Source organism: Leucoraja erinacea, chromosome 18, assembly GCF_028641065.1.
Source record: "Leucoraja erinacea ecotype New England chromosome 18, Leri_hhj_1, whole genome shotgun sequence".
Taxonomy (NCBI): domain Eukaryota; kingdom Metazoa; phylum Chordata; class Chondrichthyes; order Rajiformes; family Rajidae; genus Leucoraja; species Leucoraja erinaceus.
This window is the reverse complement of record NC_073394.1, coordinates 24,653,117-24,673,462: the sequence shown is the minus strand read 5'-3', so window position 1 is coordinate 24,673,462 and position 20,346 is coordinate 24,653,117. Positions and strand designations below refer to the sequence as shown.

The 20,346-nt window shown below is 44.4% G+C and overlaps 1 protein-coding gene across 4 annotated transcripts in view; it reads left to right on the top strand.

The window, feature by feature from the left end:
• LOC129705814 (anoctamin-9-like) overlaps positions 1 to 20,346 on the top strand; it is a 114,081-nt gene that overhangs the window by 21,931 nt on the left and 71,804 nt on the right. For all 4 annotated transcript variants that reach the window (XM_055649646.1, XM_055649644.1, XM_055649645.1 and 1 more), the window contains exons 5-7: positions 4,958 to 5,007; positions 10,189 to 10,247; positions 13,838 to 13,926. In XM_055649646.1, coding sequence (XP_055505621.1) covers positions 4,958 to 5,007; positions 10,189 to 10,247; positions 13,838 to 13,926 — 198 coding nt within the window. The remainder of the gene's footprint in view (positions 1 to 4,957; positions 5,008 to 10,188; positions 10,248 to 13,837; positions 13,927 to 20,346) is intronic.

Sequence of the window (20,346 nt, the reverse complement as noted above, 5' to 3'; positions counted from 1 at the left end):
GGATACTGAGTTGGATGATCAGCCGTGATCATATTGAATGGTGGTGCAGACTCGAAGGGCCGAATGGCCTACTCCTGCACTTAATTTCTATGTTTCTATGTGTCCCTCTCCTCACCCCTCTCCCTCTGCCACCCATCCCTCTCTCTCCCCCCCCCCCTTCCCTCTCTACCCCACCCCCCCCCCCCCTACCACTCTGTCTCTCTTCCACCTGTCTCTCTACCCCCTTCCTCCCCACTCTCCCACTTCTCTCCTCTTACATGGTAAATGGTAGGGAATTACATGGTAAATGGTAGGGAATTACATGGTAAATGGTTGGGAATTGAAGAATGTAGGTGAACAGAGGGATCTGGGAATAACTGTGCACAGTTCCCTGAAAGTGGAATCTCATGTAGATAGGGTGGTAAAGAAAGCTTTTGGTGGGCTGGCCTTTATAAATCAGAGCATTGAGTATAGAAGTTGGGATGTAATGTTAAAATTGTACAAGGCATTGGTGAGGCCAATTCTGGAGTATGGTGTACAATTTTGGTCGCCTAATTATAGGAAGGATGTCAACAAAATAGAGAGAGTACAGAGGAGATTTACTAGAATGTTGCCTGGGTTTCAGCAACTAAGTTACAGAGAAAGGTTGAACAAGTTAGGGCTTTATTCTTTGGAGCGCAGAGGTTAAGGGGGGACTTGATAGAGGTCTTTAAAATGATGAGAGAGATAGACAGAGTTGACGTGGATAAGCTTTTCCCACTGAGAGGAGGGAAGATGCAAACAAGGGGACATGACTTGAGAATTAAGGGACAGAAGTTTAGGGGTAACATGAGGGGGAACTTCTTTACTCAGAGAGTGGTAGGTGTGTGGAATGAGCTTCCAGTGAAGGTGGTGGAGGCAGGTTCGTTTTTATCATTTAAAAAAAAATTGGATAGTTATATGGACGGGAAAGGAATGGAAGGTTATGGTCTGAGCGCAGGTATATGGGACTAGGGGAGAATACGTGTTCGGCACGGACTAGAAGGGTCGAGATGGCCTGTTTCCGTGCTGTAATTGTTATATGGTTAAGGTTCACCAGACTGATTCCTGGGATGTCAGGACTTTCATATGAAGAAAGACTGGATAGACTCGGCTTGTACTCGCTAGATTTTAGAAGATTGAGGGAGGATCTTATAGAAACTCCTGATTACATTTTGTCGTATTTATGTACACATTTTTAATCAAATCCTTCTCCCTCCCCCTCCCAATATTTAAAAAAAAAACTGGCATCTCACCCATAGAATCAGCCCCAGCCCCTGGTGAACGTTCCATCGTGTGATGTCACAATGCCCAATGTTCACATATGTCTAATCGGAATGGAATAATTTACATATGGCTTTGCAGGAGCACCATTACGCGCTGAACGTTCCATCGTGTGATGTCACAATGTCCAATGCTCAAAGACATTCTTGCCATAGACGGAGTACAGAAAAGGCTCACCAGACTTATTCCTGGGATGTCAGGACTTTCATATGAAGAAAGACAAGATAGACTCGGCTTGTACTCGCTAGAATTTAGAAGATTGAGGGCAGATCTTATAGAAACGTACAAAATTCTTAAGGACAGGCTAGATGCAGGAAGATTTGTTCCAGATGTTGGGGAAGACATGTTTTACACAGAGAATGGTGAATCTCTGGAATTCTCTGCCACAGAAGGTAGTTGAGGCCAGTTCATTGGCTAGATTTAAGAGGGAGTTAGATGTGGCCCTTGTGGCTACAGGGATCAGGGGGTATGGAGAGAAGGCAGGTACAGGTTACTGAGTTGGATGATCAGCCATGATCATATTGAATGGTGGTGCAGGCTCAAAGGGCCGAATGGCCTACTACTGCACTTAATTTCTATGTTCCCCTCTCCTCACCCCTCTCCCTCTCCCACCCATCCCTCTCTCCCCCACGACCCTTCCCTCTCTACCCCACCGCCTTCCCTCTCTCCACCTGCCCCCTTCCGCCTATCCCTTCTGTTCCTCTTCCATCTCTCCCCCTACCCCTCTCCTCCCTCCCTCCCTACTCTTCCATGTCTCCCCCTTCCCTCCCCCCTCCACTCTCCCTCCCCTCTCTCCCCCCCACCCCTCTCCCACTCCCTCCCTCCTCCCCCCCCTCCACATCTCTCTCCCCATCCCCCTCTCTCCCCCCCTACCCTGCTCTCCTTTCCCTCCCAAATCTGTCCCGTTTCCTCCTCCTCCTCTCCCCTCCCTCCCCCTTCTCTCACCCCCCCCCCCCCCCCCCCACCTGTGAGTTTGGGCGGTGGTTAATATGAGTGCTCCCCCTCCCCCCCCGCAAACGCTGTTGGGGAAACAGACCCAACGGGTCTGCACTTGGTCTAGTTTCAAATAAAACCGAACTCCTGACTTCTACTGATTTTTAACTTCTGAGTGAGAAGAGAGATTGCTGTGCATAGTTATCTTTTGAGTTTTAAGTGGTAAGGTGAGCATTGGAATTGTTTGCAGTTGGATGATGCATTGAATGGGAGGGATTATAGGAATTCTATGTATCCATGATGCTGTTGAATTAATCCGAGCTGTGAATAGTTATTTACTAAAGTTCTATTCACACTATCAGACAACAAACCCTTAACACTTTCCGTTTTAAACTCTTTCATACTCTCCTTTTATGATTACAAGATAGCAATCAAAGTCCCCATGAAGCACAGAGTGGTCAGATGCACTGTAAAAAAAATATCAACACAAGCACCAACAGCCAAATAGAGCCGTAATTTAGTATGGTCCCCCAGAGACCCCCAAACCAGCTAAATGGCCACCAGCTGCCCCCATCATTGTAGCCATGCATCTGGCTCCCAATTTTCCTGATTTGTTTAACTTCCTGGGAAATGTGGGCAGCTAGGTTAGTAATGTTAGATGACTCATCGGGGACATAGGTGCAACATTATTATAGCACAGGTCCCTCCTTTTTCTGGCAGAATAAAATCCAAGGCAAACTGATTCTGCAGGGCTATTGTGCGAAGTGCAACCATTTCAACTGTCATGGATGAGAGGTCCTTTTGCGTGTAGGTAAAGGTGTCTGCAGTTTCATTCGCCAGTTTCTCCAGTACGGATGCCATATTAATCAATTCCCGTGAGATGCGGCCTGTCCCGTAGAGTGGGAAGGCGATCATCCAGAATCGCTGTGACTCCGATATACTTCGCTTAGCCCTCATGGGGGTAGACAATTCAGTTAGGTGTTACACAGCTCACATGTGAGGGACAACAAAGGCTAAATAACAGCACCCCCTCCAGTTGTGGTTTGGCTGGTCAACCTTTCCCAGTTCTTCTCATCCTCAGGTGGCATACCAGGCAACCATGGGTATGCCCAGGTTCCGCATACAAAATAAATCCCATTTATTAGACGCATTTGGTCCCCAGCACTAACCTTGGTGCAGGTACTGTTGTGAAAATATACTGAGACCATGATATAAAGCTCCTTTCACACTTACTGAGCTGTGCTCCTTTTTAATTCACTGGGGCCTCAGAAGGAAGCAGCCGTTCCAGGTGTCCCAAGCCTATTCGGGCCCTCTTCTTGCACTCCTAGCTCAACAGGGTCCTATTTGTGCACTCCCTTTTAACTCACCAGGGCCATGTTCCTGCACTATTTTTAATCTCACCAAGTCTCATTCCATTGTGCGTTTTAGCTTCATAGGGCACCATTCCAATGCTCTTTTAACTTCATTAGGCACAGTTTCTGTTCCTTTTAACATCACTGGGGCCCAGCTTACTTGTTCCCTTTAACCTCACTGAAGCTCTATTCCCACACTTCCTATAAACTCATGAAGGCCCTGTTTACTGCACATCCTTTCCATGATTGGAGACCCGTTCCTATGTTATGTTTAAACGTACCAGAGGCTCGATCCCGCATTCCCTTTGACTCCCCCTGGTACCATTCCACCGGGTCTCGACCCGAAAAGTCACCCATTCCTTCGCTCCAGAGATGCTGCCTGTCCCGCTGAGTTACTCCAGCATTTTGTGTCTACCTTTGATTTAAACAGGCATCTGCAGTTCTTTCCTACACCATTCCACCACTCTTTTGAACTGCACCAGGCCCGTTCACAAAACTCGTGTTAATCACTGAGGCCCCTTTTGTGCATTATATTTACTGGAGCCCCATTCCCCAAGCTCATTTTAGTCTCACCGGTGATGTTCCTGTGCTTTATTTAACTTCACTGGATCCCCTTCTTGCGCTTCATTTAACTTCGCTTGGACTTCTTCTTGCGTTCCATTTAACTTCACAGGGATTTTTTTCCTGTGCTTCATTTAACTTCACGGTGACCCCTTTTCTACACTCCTTTTAAATTCATAGGGTCCGCATTCTCACACTACCTTTCTTAATTCGCTGACACTCTGTTTCCTAAACAGAGGGGGAATGCTCCTTTTAAACTCACCTGGTACAATGGAAAATTATTATACGAGCATATAACATCTTAAAAAGATGTGAATTAAAGTGTGTAAATGTACAGGGATATCAATAGACTCAAAATTGTTAGGAAAATCTACTGCAATTGCACCACCAATGTACTGAGGATGCCTGATTACATATGTAAAAAATGGTTTCCTTTTAAACAAACAGGATAAGACTGATGTTCAGGTCAACATCTATGGTCAGAAAGTTACCAGAGAGTATCCTGAGCGATAAGATATACATGCATCTCGTAGACAAGGGCTGATTAGGGATAGTCAGCATGGCTTTCAACATTTCTGAGGGAGGATTTATGGAATACAGTATGACAGATTTCATTTTGTTTATGCTATGTTACCTGCATCCAGTAAGTTCCACAGAGGTTGGTGTCTCTAAATAGAAATTCAATGGACTGGTTTAATAGTTGTGCCAGAATGAAAAAAATGTAAATGTAACTTATTTTCTGCAAAGATTAATCCATGTGTCAAGGGCAGCAGAACAATTAACTATTGACACAGTCGACTGAAGATAATAGTTTTTTTTGTTTATTTCAGAATTCGAATTATACATTTTATTCTCAAGAGAACATTTGTCCCAGGCATTGGTAAGGACTTAGTTTGCAATTTGTATTTTGCCTCACAAAATCTATTTCACTTCTTCCATTGGAGTTAAATTTCTGAAATAAATTATAACTGGCTCCTACTAAAATGCATGATTAGAACTACCAACCAAAGATATTCCTCAGCAAAATCTTTTTTGTGTGGTTTACTGTGATGGAACAGAATATTGAATAACCAAATTGGGACTATTTGTACTTAGCACAAATAGGTAAGCTCAAAGGGACTTAGGGTGACGTAGGAACTGAAGGAAATTCACATAGACAGGAAATGGTGTTGGGTCTACTGATGGGACTGAACACTGATATACTGGGCTTGTATACACTGGAATTTAGATGAATGAAAGGGGATCTTATTGAAACGTAAGATTATTAAGGGATTGGACACGCTAGAGGCAGGAAATATGTTCCCGATGTTGGCTGGGACAAGAACCAGGGGCCACAGTTTAAGAATAAGGGGTAGGCCATATAGAACGGAGATAAGGAAAAAACACCTAGAGAGTTGTGAATCTGTGGAATTCTCTGCCTCAGAAGGCAAACGAGGACAAATCTCTTGATGCTTTCACGAGAGTTAGATAGAGCTCTTAAAGAGAGTGGAGTGAAGGGAAATGGGGAGAAGGCAGGAACGGGGTACTGATCACGGGCCCATGATCATAGTGAATGGCGGTGCTGGCTCGAAGGGCCAAATGGCCTACTTCTGCACCTATTGTCAATTAAGCCCTTCACTTTTCATCATATTGAGCATTGATGAAATATTTACTCAACTCTGAATTTGCAATAAATTGCATTTTAACCAATTATTTAAAAACTTTTTCTCATCAATCCAACTATCCTATAGTTGAAAACACACTTTATGGTTGGCAGGGTGCCAAATTCAGCTGGAGTAGGTTATCTTGCAGTATAAACTTTCAGACCATCTTGCTCCCTTTGGTTCGGCATGTACATGATTGTATGGTATACTTTGTAGAAAAACCCAAAGATAGATTGGCTGCAGTTGAGTTTCAACAGATATACACTGTTATGAGACTCTGAAGATGTTAAATGTTCTTTTGGCTTCAATCATGTACAACCTTGCCAAAGATTGGCAGCTTATTCAAAAATGGTTGGAGAAGTACACTATTCTATATCTGACCACATTGAAGTTCAAATAAAGCAATCAATTTAAATATTGAGTGATTTTATTAATTTATGTATTAAGAATAGATAATTAATTCCTATACTCTATTTGTTTATTTATATTAATGTTAAATCAGAACCTATGTTTCAGTCTAATAAGAGAATTTATTTGGGTTTTCAGAATGACGGAGCATCATGTGTGATAGATGTATTTTCAGTGGCCACTGCACACTTAAGGGCCTGTCCCGCTTAGCCATCATTTACGTGATAGGCCGGTAGTGACTGACGCACGACAGTCGCGCGCGTCATCATGGGTCCGCACAGCCGTCTGGCGCGTGTGACGTCATTTGAAGATAGACCCAAAATGCTGGAGTAACTCAGCGGGACCGGCAGCATCTCTGGAGAGAAGGAATGGATGATGTTTCGGGTCGAGACTCTTCTTCAGTCTGAAGAAGGGTCTCGATCCGAAACGTCACCCATTGCTTTTCTCCAGAGATGCTGCCAGTCCCGCTGAGTTACTCCAGCATTTTGTGTCTATCTCCAATTGGCTTGGCCCCGCTCTGGGTGCAGGAGTTGGGGCAGATCCGGATCCGCAACGGCCGTGAGCACCAGGCCGAGCTCGGCTATCGTTTGCCTGCTTCTGCTGCTGTTGGAGGTGAGACGTTGCATCAGTTATGCGACATGCTGGTGGTGCGCGACGATTTAGTGCAGGACGAAATCCACACTCCTCCACGCCACTCCACACTCCTCCACACCACTCCATGCGCCCGTCCAGCGCTACCCACACGCTAGCAGGTCGCGTAAATGGCGCGCGAATGACAGCCAAGTGGGACAGGCCCTTTAGAGTTTATATTGTTTATCTAAATACTGGCCCGAAATGAGGACACTATGTACTACTAGGGATTTATGGCGAGTGGGACTCTGACGCCTGAAAATTTGCCTCATCGCAGTTCCATGAAATAATTATGTTTGAGCAGGGATTACTGCAGATCTCCAGTTTTTCTTACATTTCCCTCTTGCTGATCAAAATATTTTACATGGAAAAATAAATACTGAGTTAATATAGTGTGGTAGCTGCACTGTATATCTTAAGCCTCTAAGAAACTAGAAATAGTTTTTCAGCAACATTTTCAATGATTTCTGATAGTGGAATTTTCCTTAAAATCAACAATTTAAGTTCACAAACAGCATTCATAATTCAATCACTACATATCCAAGCCAACTGCCTAATTTGGTCTAGTTATCCAATAGTTACCTTTAGTTAATCATTCTACCCCATTGCAGTTCTAATTTAGAAGTTGAATTAGTCTGGGCAGTTGAATAGTCCACATGATATATCAGAGTCAGAGTCAGAGTCAATTTAATTGTCATTTGGACCCCTGGAGGTCCAAACGAAATGCCGTTTCTGCAGCCATACATTACACACAAATAGACCCCAGACACAACATAATTACATTTAACATAAACATCCATCACATAGCTGTGATGGAAGGCCAAATAAACTTATCTCTCCACTGCACTCTCCCCCCCCCCCCCCCCGATGTCAGAGTCAAAGTCATAGCCCCCGGCTGGCGATGGCGATTGTCCCGCGGCCATTAAAGCCACGCCGGGTGGTGCGAGGTCGCACACCGGGTCTTGGTGTTAGAGCCCCCGGTGTGCGCTCGCAGAGTCCGCGGCCATTCCAGCCGCGCGGGGCAGTGGTGTCAGGCCCCGCTCCAGGAGCTCTTCAACCCCGCACTCGGGCGGGAGAAGTCGCCGTTGCAGGAGCCCTGAGAAGCGGTCTCCCTCCAGGGAGCCGTGGGCTCCCGGTGCCGTCGTCCACAGACCCGTCGTTGGAGCCTCCGACTCTCCGGTAGCAGCAGCAGCAGCAGCAGCAGCAGCAGCAGCAGCAGCAGCAGCAGCAGCAGCAACGACAGCAGCAGCAGCAGCAGCTCCTCCACCGCTCCACCCGCTCCGGACTCGGCCAGCTCCGCGACGGCAACGGTGAGTCGACACCTGAGTCCCCGGCTTCTTCCTGTTGGAGGCCGCTCCTCGTTGCGGCCTCAACGACACCTGAGACCCGACGAGAAAAGGTCGGGTCTCCAGTGCAGGGAGAGATTCAAAAAGTTTCCCCCCCCCCTCCCACCCCACCCCGCCCCCCCCACACACACCCCAACATAAAATAACAAAAACTACACAGAAACACAGACAAAAAAAATAATAAAAACGCGGACAGGCTGCAGAGGCCGCTGCTGGCCAGAGCCAGCATATAATCGTTTACATTATACAAAGGACATTTATTATCACATACACCAATTGGTGTAGTGAAATTTGACTTGCCATGCAGCATACAAATAAAGATAAGACTCAACATTAAAGAATTTAACAATAAACATAAAAATATCCCCCCATAATAGTTCCCACTGTGAGGGAAGGTACAAAGTCCATTCCCCATCCCCTTGTTCACCCATACTCGGGGCCTATTGAGGCCTCTGCATTTGGCGCACCGGCGGCCTGATGTTTCAGGCCCTCTCACCGGGTGACGGTGCTCCGGCATAGGGAGAACCCTCTCAGCGGCTTGGGACACCTGGAACGGCCGCTTCCTTACTGGAGACCGCGGCTTCTGAAGCCAACAGGCCGCGTTGGACGGAGCTCCACCACTCGCCGAGAGATCCCAGGCTTCCGATGTTAAAGTTCAGCACCGTCGCCCGCGGCTGGCCGCTCCACAGTCCCGCAGATCCGCGATGTTCACCTGCAGTCTCAGCATTCCGGAGCTCCAGCGTGGCAACCCAGGCAAGGCATCGCCCACTCCGCTCTGCGATAGTGCTCCAGCGCTGTGCCGCCACCGAAGCCATGGTTCTGGCCGGTCCCCTCAGGAAACGCTGCTCCAGATCCGTTGGTAGGCCATGAGGACGGGTCGAAGATGCTGCCCGGAGAAAAGCCACCTCTCCGATCGGGTAGGGACCAGGAAGAGCAGTTTCCCTTGCTATACATTCCCTTGGTATACATTGCTATATTTAAGAGGGAGTTAGATGTGGCCCTTGTGGCTAAGGGGATCAGGGGGTATGGAGAGAAGGCAGGTACGGGATACTGAGTTGGATGATCAGCCATGATCATATTGAATGGCGATGCAGGCTCGAAGGGCCGAATGGCCTACTCCTGCACCTAATTTCTATGTTTCTATGTTTCCCCCTTCCATCCCACCCCCCCCATCTAAAAAAGAATAGACCTCCAAACAATACACTATTTAACACATTAAAAATAAAAGAAAGAAGTGAAAAGACAGACAGCTGCAGGCTGGGCAGCCATACCCAACTTGACGGCGGCCCTACGGAGTTATGAAGTTGGAAGACCTTGACATACTAATTTGGATTCACCAAGGCTTATGTAGCAGCCATTGATAAACTGCACTACCAAAAATCTTCTTAATATCTTTCCAATCTGACAAACTTACAATACAGTTTTGCTGATGAGTGGGCAGAGATGGTTCTAGATCTGTCCAGGCTTCTGTACAATTAATTAGCTCTGGAAGCATCTTCATAATGCCAGTGTTGAGCACAATAATATATTTGGTTGAAGCATCCCAGTAAGACTTCCTTTGTTGGATTTTTCATTAGTTCCATCAAGAAAGTATATAAGATGTATCCTACCAACCAGCAAGAAGCTATAGTCTTTACATGCAGGTAGTGCTCTCTGGCCCCCATGTCAATCCATTGGTCTGCATCACCTGGTGATTAGTCTGCGCTAGTATACTGCAAAAATCTTTAATAAAAGGCACTTTTACAGCCACTTCTAATGCACTGTGATCAGCACTAATAGAATGCATATTTTCCAATTTGAATTTGAGATCAATTCCAGCTCTGGTTGATTTACCCCATCTGATTTTGCTGAGTAATTTAACCATTGACCTGCCTGTTTTTCTCAGTAACAAAATACTTATACGCATGAGTTCTAACATAAATAAATATGACCATTGGCAGAAGAAGGTATTTTATCTATTGGATTCATAGTTACATTAGAATGATTTTCATTTGCTCTACTTGTATATAATGCTTTTGTACTTTCTGAAAATAGGTGGTCTTCACGAATTATTAAAACACAAGATATTTCATTCAGCTTTTCCACTTCATGCGGTAAATTGTACTCCTTATTTTGGTAAAAGCAGTAAAGAATTAATTTTAAAGAAGCATGCAACTATATTTAACTGAATAAAGACTAAACACTGCAGTTAGGAAATGTGATACAATGTATCACGTTAAACTTTTCTTGTTCGCTCTTTAAACGCTATTCTGAAGAAGGGTCCTGACCCGAAGCGTCACCTATCCATGTTCTCCTGAGATGCTCCTTGTTACTCCAACACTTTGTGTCCTTTTGTTAAACCAACATATGCAGTTCCTTGTTTCTACATTTTGACTGCTCCACTGTGAAATATCCTCAAGGTATGCCTACTTTGAAGTTATCTCTCTTTGGGAGTTCTGTGAGACCCTCTCTCACTGCTCCCTCTCTTGATTCCTGCTGCTTGCTAACACTACGACCATGTTTTAACTCTTCAATCCTGTTGCACACCGTCCATCTCTGGCCTTTGTTGCACCCATCTGCCTATCAAAACTCCCACACTCTATCCTGCCTCTCTTCTCTTCCAGCTTTCTTCCCCCTCTCCCCCTCCCCCCCCCCCCCCCCCCCCCCCCCCCCACCACACAGGTAGCAGTCAGTGCTGCTAGTCTGGTGTGGGGATGGTATTGTTTTGTTCCCTCTTGCACCTCTTATAGGACCCTAACATTCATCTTAATCCAACTTTGAGAGCAGACGCTACTGGTAAGTTGACCACAGCTCACTCGCTGTTCAGGTTTCCAAATATTTTGGAAGGCAGGTCTACCAAATACAAATACCAGATACAGATTCCAATATATATAAACCCCTTCAGTCTCCACCATCTCCCACTCAGGTTTCCGGATTGGATATCTGAAACAGAGTGAGTCAGTAGATTGGAAAGGGAGAATCAGTGTGCCTAGACTGAGCATTATGGCAATCAGCAGTGACGTCCTGAGCCAGAAATTCGTAGCAGAGATTTAATTTGCTGAATCTACAAAATTGCAACTTGGGCAGAGCCATATTAATATATTTCATGGCAAAGAATTGACCCGTTACCTAATCTGTGGAACCTTTGAACATAGAACATAGAAACGTACAGCACAGGAACAGGTCCTTCAGCCCACAATGTCTGCCGAACAGCAATGTCTTCCCTTGAAAAACTAATTTCATCTGCCTGCACATGATCCATATCCCTCTATAAGCATGTGCCTGACTAAAAGCCTCTTAAATGCCATTATCATATATGGCATTTAAGATGGAACACATCACCATCCTGGCAATGTGTTCCAAGCACTCTCCACCCACATATCTCATAGTCACACAGGAAAGAAACAGGCCCTTTGATCCAAGTTGTCCATGCCGACCAAGATGCTCCATATAAGCTGTTGCAATTTGCCTGTGTTTGGCCCATATTCCTTAAACCTTTGCCATCTATGTGCTTGTCCAAGTGTCTTTTAAATACAGTGATAGTATCTGCCTCAAACATCTCCTCAGGCATTTGTTCCATGCAGCCAGTTGAAAATGTTGCTCCTCGGGTTCATATTAAATCTTGCCCCTCTAACCTTAAAGTATGTTGTCTTGCTTTTGATTTCCCTATCCTGGGTAAAAGACTCTGTGCATTCACCCTATCTATTGCTCTCATGATTTTTGTACACCTGTATAAAATCACCCCTCAGCTTCATGCCCTCCAAGGAATAAACTCCTAGACAACTCCTCTGCTCATGGCTCAGTCCCTCAAGTCTTGGCGACATGCTCGTAAATCTCTGCACTCTTTCCAGCTTAATGACATTCTATAGCAGGGTGATCAAACCTGAACACAGTACTCCAAGTGTGGCCTCACAAACGTCTTGTACAATTGTAATATAGCATCCCAATCTCTATACCTAATATCCCAGCTGATGAAGACCAATGTACCAACAGCCTTTTTGACCCACCTATCTCTTTTAAACATTGCCCCTTTCACCTTAAATCTATGCCCTCTAGTCTTTGACATTTCCACCCTGTGAAAAGGGTTTGATTGTCTACCCAAGCTACGCCTCTTATAATTTGATATACTTCCATCAAGTCTCCCCTTAGTCTGTCGTGTTCCACGGAAAAGAATCCAAGTCTGTTCAACCTCTCCTTATAGGTAATACCATCTATTTCAGGCATCATTCTGGTAAACCTCTGCATACTCTTCGAAGTCTCCACATCCTTCCGATAATGAAGTGATCACCACCAACACCACCTCCTTAATTTGAAACTGCCCTATCATATTAGTATTCTCCACACTGACCTCACTGTCCTCCACAGGCTTCTCCTTGGTTAATACAGATGCAAAATACCTATTTAGCACCTTGCCAACAGCCTCTAACACCAGGCACAGATTCCTTGCTTTATCCTTTTGTAGTCTTACCTTCTCTGTGAATGAATGAATGAATGAATGAATTACACTTTATTATCACATATGACCTGTCAAAGTGAGATTCTTTGCTTTACATACACAAGGTATGCAAAGTTGCCACATGTGGGTGGCAACAAAGTTACAAACTATTCCATTTGGTCCCTAATGGTTCCCCTTTGTTCTCGGCAGCCTCCCCCTACCGCTGGGTCCCTATTTATTCTTGGCGACGTTCCGATCTGCGGCACCCATGTGGCCTCCTCCGCCAGCCCATCCAACCTCCGGTACCCGTGCGGGTCTGTCCAACCTCCGTTACCCTAATCATGGTTGAGCCAGATTTGGATCCAACTAGCCCCTTTCTAATGTCTCCCATGGGTGCTCATTTTACACATTAGCTAACGTGGGGAAAAAGTTAAATGCTGTATGAACTCAGCAGATCAAGCTGCATTTTATAGTGGAGGCAAAAAGATTGTTATCATTTCAGGTTGAGATCCTGCAACAGGACAAAGAATTTGAAGAAAGGTAGCTAGTATTTAGAAGTGAGAAAGAAGGTTGAGACAGAATATGATGGATGGAACCCAATAAGGTGGGGGTGGGGAGAGGAGGGTACTCTGCAAAATTGTTGCTTAGTCTATTATTAGTATTACCAAACTCGAAGAGGCCACTGTGGCCTGGAATGCAATGGACTCCTATTGGGATGTCAAACGCCTTGCATCCTTGTAGACGTGCTGTTACCTCCTCAAAACCTTCATCACAATTTGGTCAGGCATGATCTTTCTACAACCAACCATGTGAAATATTGTTAATTTCTGAACAAATTTTTGAGTAAATGTTAATGATAACAAAAATGCTGTAAAAAATGAATTAATTTAGTAAGAACCGATTACTTAAATAGGAAATAATTGGGAGATACAGAGGAGGGTATTGATTAGCAGATGGTTGGACAAAGGCCAGAGGTGAAAAGATAAAAAGTGTGAGGTTAAGAGATAAGGATAGAAGACTCGCCAAATGTGAAGCTAGAGGAAGGAATATAGCTGGAAAGGGATCGGGTAATTGAGGGGAAAGAAACGGATATGGGTGCGCATCCAAGCAGGGCAAAGGACAGAAGGGGGAAGAGGGTATTATTTGTAGGTGGGTTACCTAAAATTGGGAAATTAAATTTTCCGACCGTTAGGTTGTAAGCTACGCAAACAGAATATGAGGCGCTGTTCCTTCAGTTTATGAACCTAAAATCTATTTTATTTTATTTAGGAAGACATTTGGAAGAAAGAACATATATTTCAAAAAAACTGGGCTAATTGGCATCGCTTATTTACCAAACAACCAATCAATCAAATAAGGTGACTCACTAATTATATACTTTTGGATAATTGCTTTCAAATTGCAGCGTATATTTTTTTGCTGGAAGCCTGTGGACGAGACAATGTTCAATATTCAAGAACTAAATTCAGTGTCTGTAGATTAGTGACTTATGCTTTTGTAGTTACGCCAACTAGCTTGTTAGCGTCTGCTGCATTCCGTTGGTTTAAAGTGAACTCTTAAATGAGAAGTTGTATTACTCGTAACCAATAAAATCTATATAACCTGACATGGTGTAAGGCCATTGTTATTATAAGGACTACAAATCGACATGGTGTCAGAGTGTATGGACTCACTCCTCAATTGATTATATTGTTTTTATCTTAGTTTATTTTTTTTACTGCGGTTATGGCTGCTGCTCTTAGGAAGCTTAGTGTTTGATGTAGACCTTGCAGAGCGATGGCGTGTATTTGAGGAGGATTTCTCAATCTATATTGATGCAGCGTATCCAGCTGCTACCCCTGCTCTCCATGCATCAATTCTACTAAACTTGGCAGGCACTGAGGCTGTTCGACGTGCCAGAAGATTCCACTCTGGATGGAAGACGACGCTAATGGTGTACAGATTCCAGCAGAATCTTACCGTGATCCTGAATGTCTCCTACATAAATTCCAACAACTATGTGAGTTACAAATTAATGTGAGCATTGAATGCCATAAATTTTTTTCACTGTGTCAAAAACAAGGAGAACCTGTCGAGCTATATGTCAGTGCACTAAAGCATGTAGCTAGTCGATGCGATTTCAGAGAGTTGAAAGTAGTTTGATACAAGATCGCTTGATACATGGCATATTGAATGATAAACTACACGATGAATTGTTGCAAGAAGTTGGCCTGACCTTAGAGGCTGTTGAAAACCGCTGTCGTATAGCTGTATTAACCAATGCTCACATTAAATCACTAACATGTTCTGCTGCTTGTGAAGTCAATGCAGCCAGCGTGTCTAATCAAACTCCTGTTCGCCCATTACAGGGGCCAGCTAACAACCCAAGATGGATTGCTAATTGCTTTAATTGTGGCGGTTCACAAACTGCAGTTCGCGACCGGTGCCCTGCGTATGGAAACCTGTAGATTCTGCAATAAAAATAAATCATTTTGCAAAATGGTGCAGGTCACGCAGCAACAGATTTCAAACGAGACAGTCTGGCAACTCGTTAAACCAGGATGAATATCCAAGCTCCGAGTTCGCACAAACAGATGGTGATAGCACAGAGATTAATGTGCATGCTTTGTGTGGCTCAGCGTCCAAACTGGATCCCAAGGTCGGATTGCTCATTAACGGCAAAACCTTTTATCTCAAGGTTGATAGTGGGGCTCGCTGCAATTCAATTTTGCTGGCTGTTTTCCAACAGCTGCAAAAAAACAGAAATTCTAACTCAAGAAATCTGCATTACTTATCTCGTTTAACGGTGCTCCACTACACCCTATCAGCCAAGTAAAGTTACGTTGCAGTCTCAACGCGCGTGACCACATCCTGGATTTCTACATGGTACGCGAGAAGGTACCATCCATACCGGGTGCTGATGCATACCATGACACGGGTTTGATTTCCTTCAGCCCTTCAGTCTGTCCACTGTCTATAGGCTGTGATTCCCCATGCTATGCGGGATCGTGTACAAAGTGAACTCAACAGAATGGTGGCTCTTGGTGTGATTACTCCCGTAACTGAACATTCAGACTGGGTCTCCTCAATGATTGTCGCTACTAAGAAGAATAAAGATGAGATATGGATTTATATCAACCCAAAGGACTTAAATACAGCAATTAAAAGACTGCGTTATCAAATGCGCTCTGTGGACGAAAGTGTGGCGCAGATGGCTGAACAACTGTATTCACAGTGCTAGATGCCAAGACTTCATTCTGGCAGATTACACTGGATCATAAATCCTCCAAGCTGACTACTTTCAATACTCCATTCGGACGTTACAAATTTTTGAGGATGCCTTTTGGTATAAGTTCTGCCAGTGAAGTATTTCAACAATCCATGGAGCAATTGTTTGCCGGATACCCATGCTCCATTGTAGTGAACGATATCCTCATTGCTGGAAAAACGGTAGAGGAACGCAATGCCAATCTGACAAAAGTAATGAAGCGTGCCGAGGTCATCCATCTCAAGCTCAATTCCAAAAAATGCAGATGTCTGGCACGCCTACTCTGGCGTACTTTGATGCTAGACTACCTATTACACTTACATGTGATGCCTCACAACACGGCCTGGGCGTTGCATGCCTTCAGAATGATGGCCATGGCAATAAATCTGTCGCCTATGCCTCGCACACCATGTCTGAAACAGAACAACGATACGCCCAAAACGAAAAGAGCCGTTAGTGGTTCTGTTTGCCTGCAAAAAGTTCAACGATTTTATCTTTGGCCGCACTATTACAATTGAAACTGACCACCAACCTCTGAACAGCATTTTTCATAAACCTATTCATAGCTCTCCAGCGCACCTACAACTCTTTCACAGGAAGACCTGCGAGGATCTGTCCTCGCAGGATGATGATTTTATCTTGATGAATGTATCCTTCATCCCTTCATCTTGGATGGAGGACCTGGTTGCCTACACTGCCACTGACAAGACCCTACGGTTGCTAACTTCTGTCGCGGCTACAAACATTACAACATTCCATTGCCAGTCCGACCATTCTTCCCTATTCGAGATGAGCTAGTGCTACAAGATGGCATTGTTTTAAAAGGACACAAGGCCATAGTTCCCGTTTCGCTACATCACCGGTATTTTGACGCTGTTCACGCAGGACACCCAGGTGCTGAAGCCACTGTTCCACAGGCGAAAAGCATGTTTTACTGGCCTGACATGGCCGAATACATCAACGAAAATGTGGCAGCTTGTGCTGTGTGCAATAGCCTGGCACCGCATCAACAAAAGCAACCACTTCTGCCACATCCTGTACCTGTGCTCCCATGGTCAACAGTGGCAGCTGATTTGTTTGAATGGCATGGCAAGTAGTACCTGGTGCTCGTGGATTCGTATTCAGTATGGTTCGACATTGATTTTCTCAGCAGCCCCACTTCCAGCGGTGTGATTTTAAAATTATCTCGTCATTTTTCCATCCACGGATCTCCAGGCAAGCTGCTGACTGACAATGGCAGCCAGTTCACCAGCCAACAATTCAGAGAGTTTGCCAGACGCTGGAATTTTCACCACATCACCAACAGCCCTGAATATCCACAGTCTAACGGGCTGGCTGAACGGGTTGTCAGAAGTACAAAACAGCTCATGGAATGCTCACACAGAGCTAAATCTGACATATTCTTGGATTTACTCAACTTACGCAACATTTCCCATGACCCTGCCTCGAGTTCACCTGCTCAACGATTATTGTCAAGGCAGTCCCGTACCACACTGCCCGTAGCAGAGCAAACATTAATCTCATAAGTCTTTCTGCCTGAGGAGGTTCAATCCAGGTTGTAACAGAAGCATGACGCCCAAAAGAAATGGTTCGACAAGGCGAGTAGGTCACTGTCACCATTGACCAAAGGACAGGTGGTCCGCTTACAGACTGACAAAGGCCAGGACCGTATTGGGGTAGTTTCTGGTCCCGCTTTGGAGCCACGCTCACACATTGTTAGAGCCGATGGTGGCACCTACCGACACAACAGCCAACATCTGCCTGTGAACGAGCCAATCCCTCCTCCTTATTATCCGGATCGTACAAGTTCATTTCAATCTGCATCTAGTGACCCTCGCATGCTCTTGCCAGCACAACAAACCAAGCCTGCGACAGTTCCTCTGTCTGTTCCATATTCGCCTGTGCCACAGCCTCCTGCTTCTACTCCAGGGACGTTGGTCCACTCCCCCTCGGCGGTGAAGTTGCCTGCTCCTTTCCAGGAAAAAAAGAATGGAGATGGCCTCTATCGAATGAGTGTCGGTCGTGTTTGCAGGCTGGTTGTGAAGTATCCGGTCCATGTTTGTCTTTCCACCAGTCTGTCATCGGTTGTGATATTTGCTTTGCTTAGTTATGGGTATATATCATTTTTATTCTTTAAGAGGGGGGATGTAGATTAGTGACTCATGCTATGACTCATGCTTTTGTAGTTATGCCCACTAGCTTGTTAACGTTGTGGTCTGCTGCATTCTGTTAGTTTAAAGTGAACTCTTAAGTGAGAAGTTGTATTGCTTGTAACCAATAAAATCTATATAACCTGACATGGTGTAAGGCCATTGTTATTATAAGGACTACAAATCGACAGTGTCGTTATGGGATAAGTTGTGTTTCTGCAAGGCAGAGATCCTCAATGGTTAAGCTAATATTACTGTGATGGTATGCTGTTTATGAAAGCAGTCTTGTTGCTAAATTAATAATGGAAGTCCAAGTAAATACAAATGGGCATATGAAGACCATGAAATGTTTTTATGTGAGGTACAAATAAATGAATCCCTGGGAAAAATGTTGCATCAGACATTGCCTGATGCAAAAAAAAAAAATCAATGTTAATGTTACTGATGGATTAGAAGGCAGAAAGGAACAAACTGGTGCACTATCTACAATCTATAAATTAATTTTAAATAAATGTGTCTTTTTACAACACTGGAGAGTTTTTGATGAACAAGATTAGTATTCACTTTTTTACACCAATGCACTGTTCTCAACAAAAATCTACCCATCATGTGAAACCTTATAAATAGCAAATATAACTTAGATAACTTCAAGACCGAAAGTCAAAAACGTTTTTCATAATAGACAAATTTTCATAGTTTTCCCACCATTTTGGACACCAAAAGTGTGACATTAACAACTCTGCCACATTTAGTCATGAATATTTAATTCATAAATAATCTTCATATGGGCCCTCATACATATACGTTTTGATAATGGTCAAGGGAAATATCTTCATCTATACAAGGAGAAAAATACAGTAACATAAAGATAATACAGTACAGTAAAGATCCCGTAACAGTCGTTGTGCTTGGTGTCCATTGTCACAACGTCCGTTATCGTGGTCGGTACCTCCGTAAGTGAAACCACACAGGATCCAAACCTCTAATGTTTTTCAAACACTCAACAAGGTATCCTATGGTAGTAGCGATCTTTGGGTGAGTTAATTATTTTTTCTTATTTTGCAATTTGATATATCAAAAACATCGTGGTGTCAAAAATTTGCAGACTTTTTTAAATTAAAACATTTTTTTTTACATAAATTGGTCATCAAAACTAAGAAACTGAGCCAATCTTCAATTTGGCAACACACTGTTTCTGGTTTACCTTTTGTACGGACCAAGTCACTAACATCATTCCTTCGTGTCAACTTCGGGAAGCTCCGCAATGACCATTTTTACCTACAAAATGCAGTATTCTACTACATTATCAGGTAAATGAAGTGGAAATGGTGTTTGCAATTTTATTGTTCCAGGTGGTATTCATAAACATAGAGAGGAATAAGAAATGTGTACTTACTCAGGGCTCTCTTTTTTTCTCTGTTTCCAGCCGATCAACCTAGGCAGCTTTTTAGGTTGCCAAATGGCAATTTAGGTGGTCATTTAAGACGGCTTGCATGACCCGTGCGATAATGTACTCGGACGAAGTGCGTAGTTACCAGTCGGAATTATGCTCAATGAAGCATTCACATATTATTTCTGCTTCAAATAAAGTCATAAACTAAACCAATCAAGACATGATATATACCACAATGACATGCAGCTAAGTTATAATACAGTATATACAGCATCTCAACTCTTTTTACACGTTGCAATGAATGCAATTTCTATTATTTCTTTCCACATCCAAACAAAAATGGTGTTGGATTATTCTGCATATGATCCACCTCGTTGAGACCAAGCGCAGGCTTGGCGATCGCTTCTCACAACACCTCCACTCAGTTCACAATAACCAATCTGATCTCCCAGTGGTTCTGCACTTCAACTCCCTCCCATTCCAAATCCGACCTTTCTAACGTGGGACTCCTCCATGGCCAGAGTGAAGCCCACCGCAAATTAGAGGAACAGCGCCTCATATGTCGCTTGGGTAGTTTACACCACAGCGGTATGAACATTGGCTTCTCCAATTTCAGGTAGTCCTTGCTTTCACCCTCCTTCCCCTCCCTTTCCCAGCTCTCCCACAGACTCCTGTCTCCACCTCTTCCTTTCTTTTTCCCGCCCCCTCCCCCGACATCAGTCTGAAGAAGGGTCTCGACCCGAAACGTTGCCTATTCCTTCGCTCCATAGATGCTGCCTCACCCGCTGATTTTCTCCAGCTTTTTTGCCTACCAATGGGATCCCACCACTGGCCACATCGTCCCATCTCCTCCCCTGTCGGCTTTCCGCAGATACCACTCCCTCCATAACTCCCTGGTCAATTTGTCCCTTCCCACCCAAACCACCCCCTCTACTGGCACTTTCCCTTGCAACCGCAGGAAATGCTACACTTGTCGTTTGACTCCATT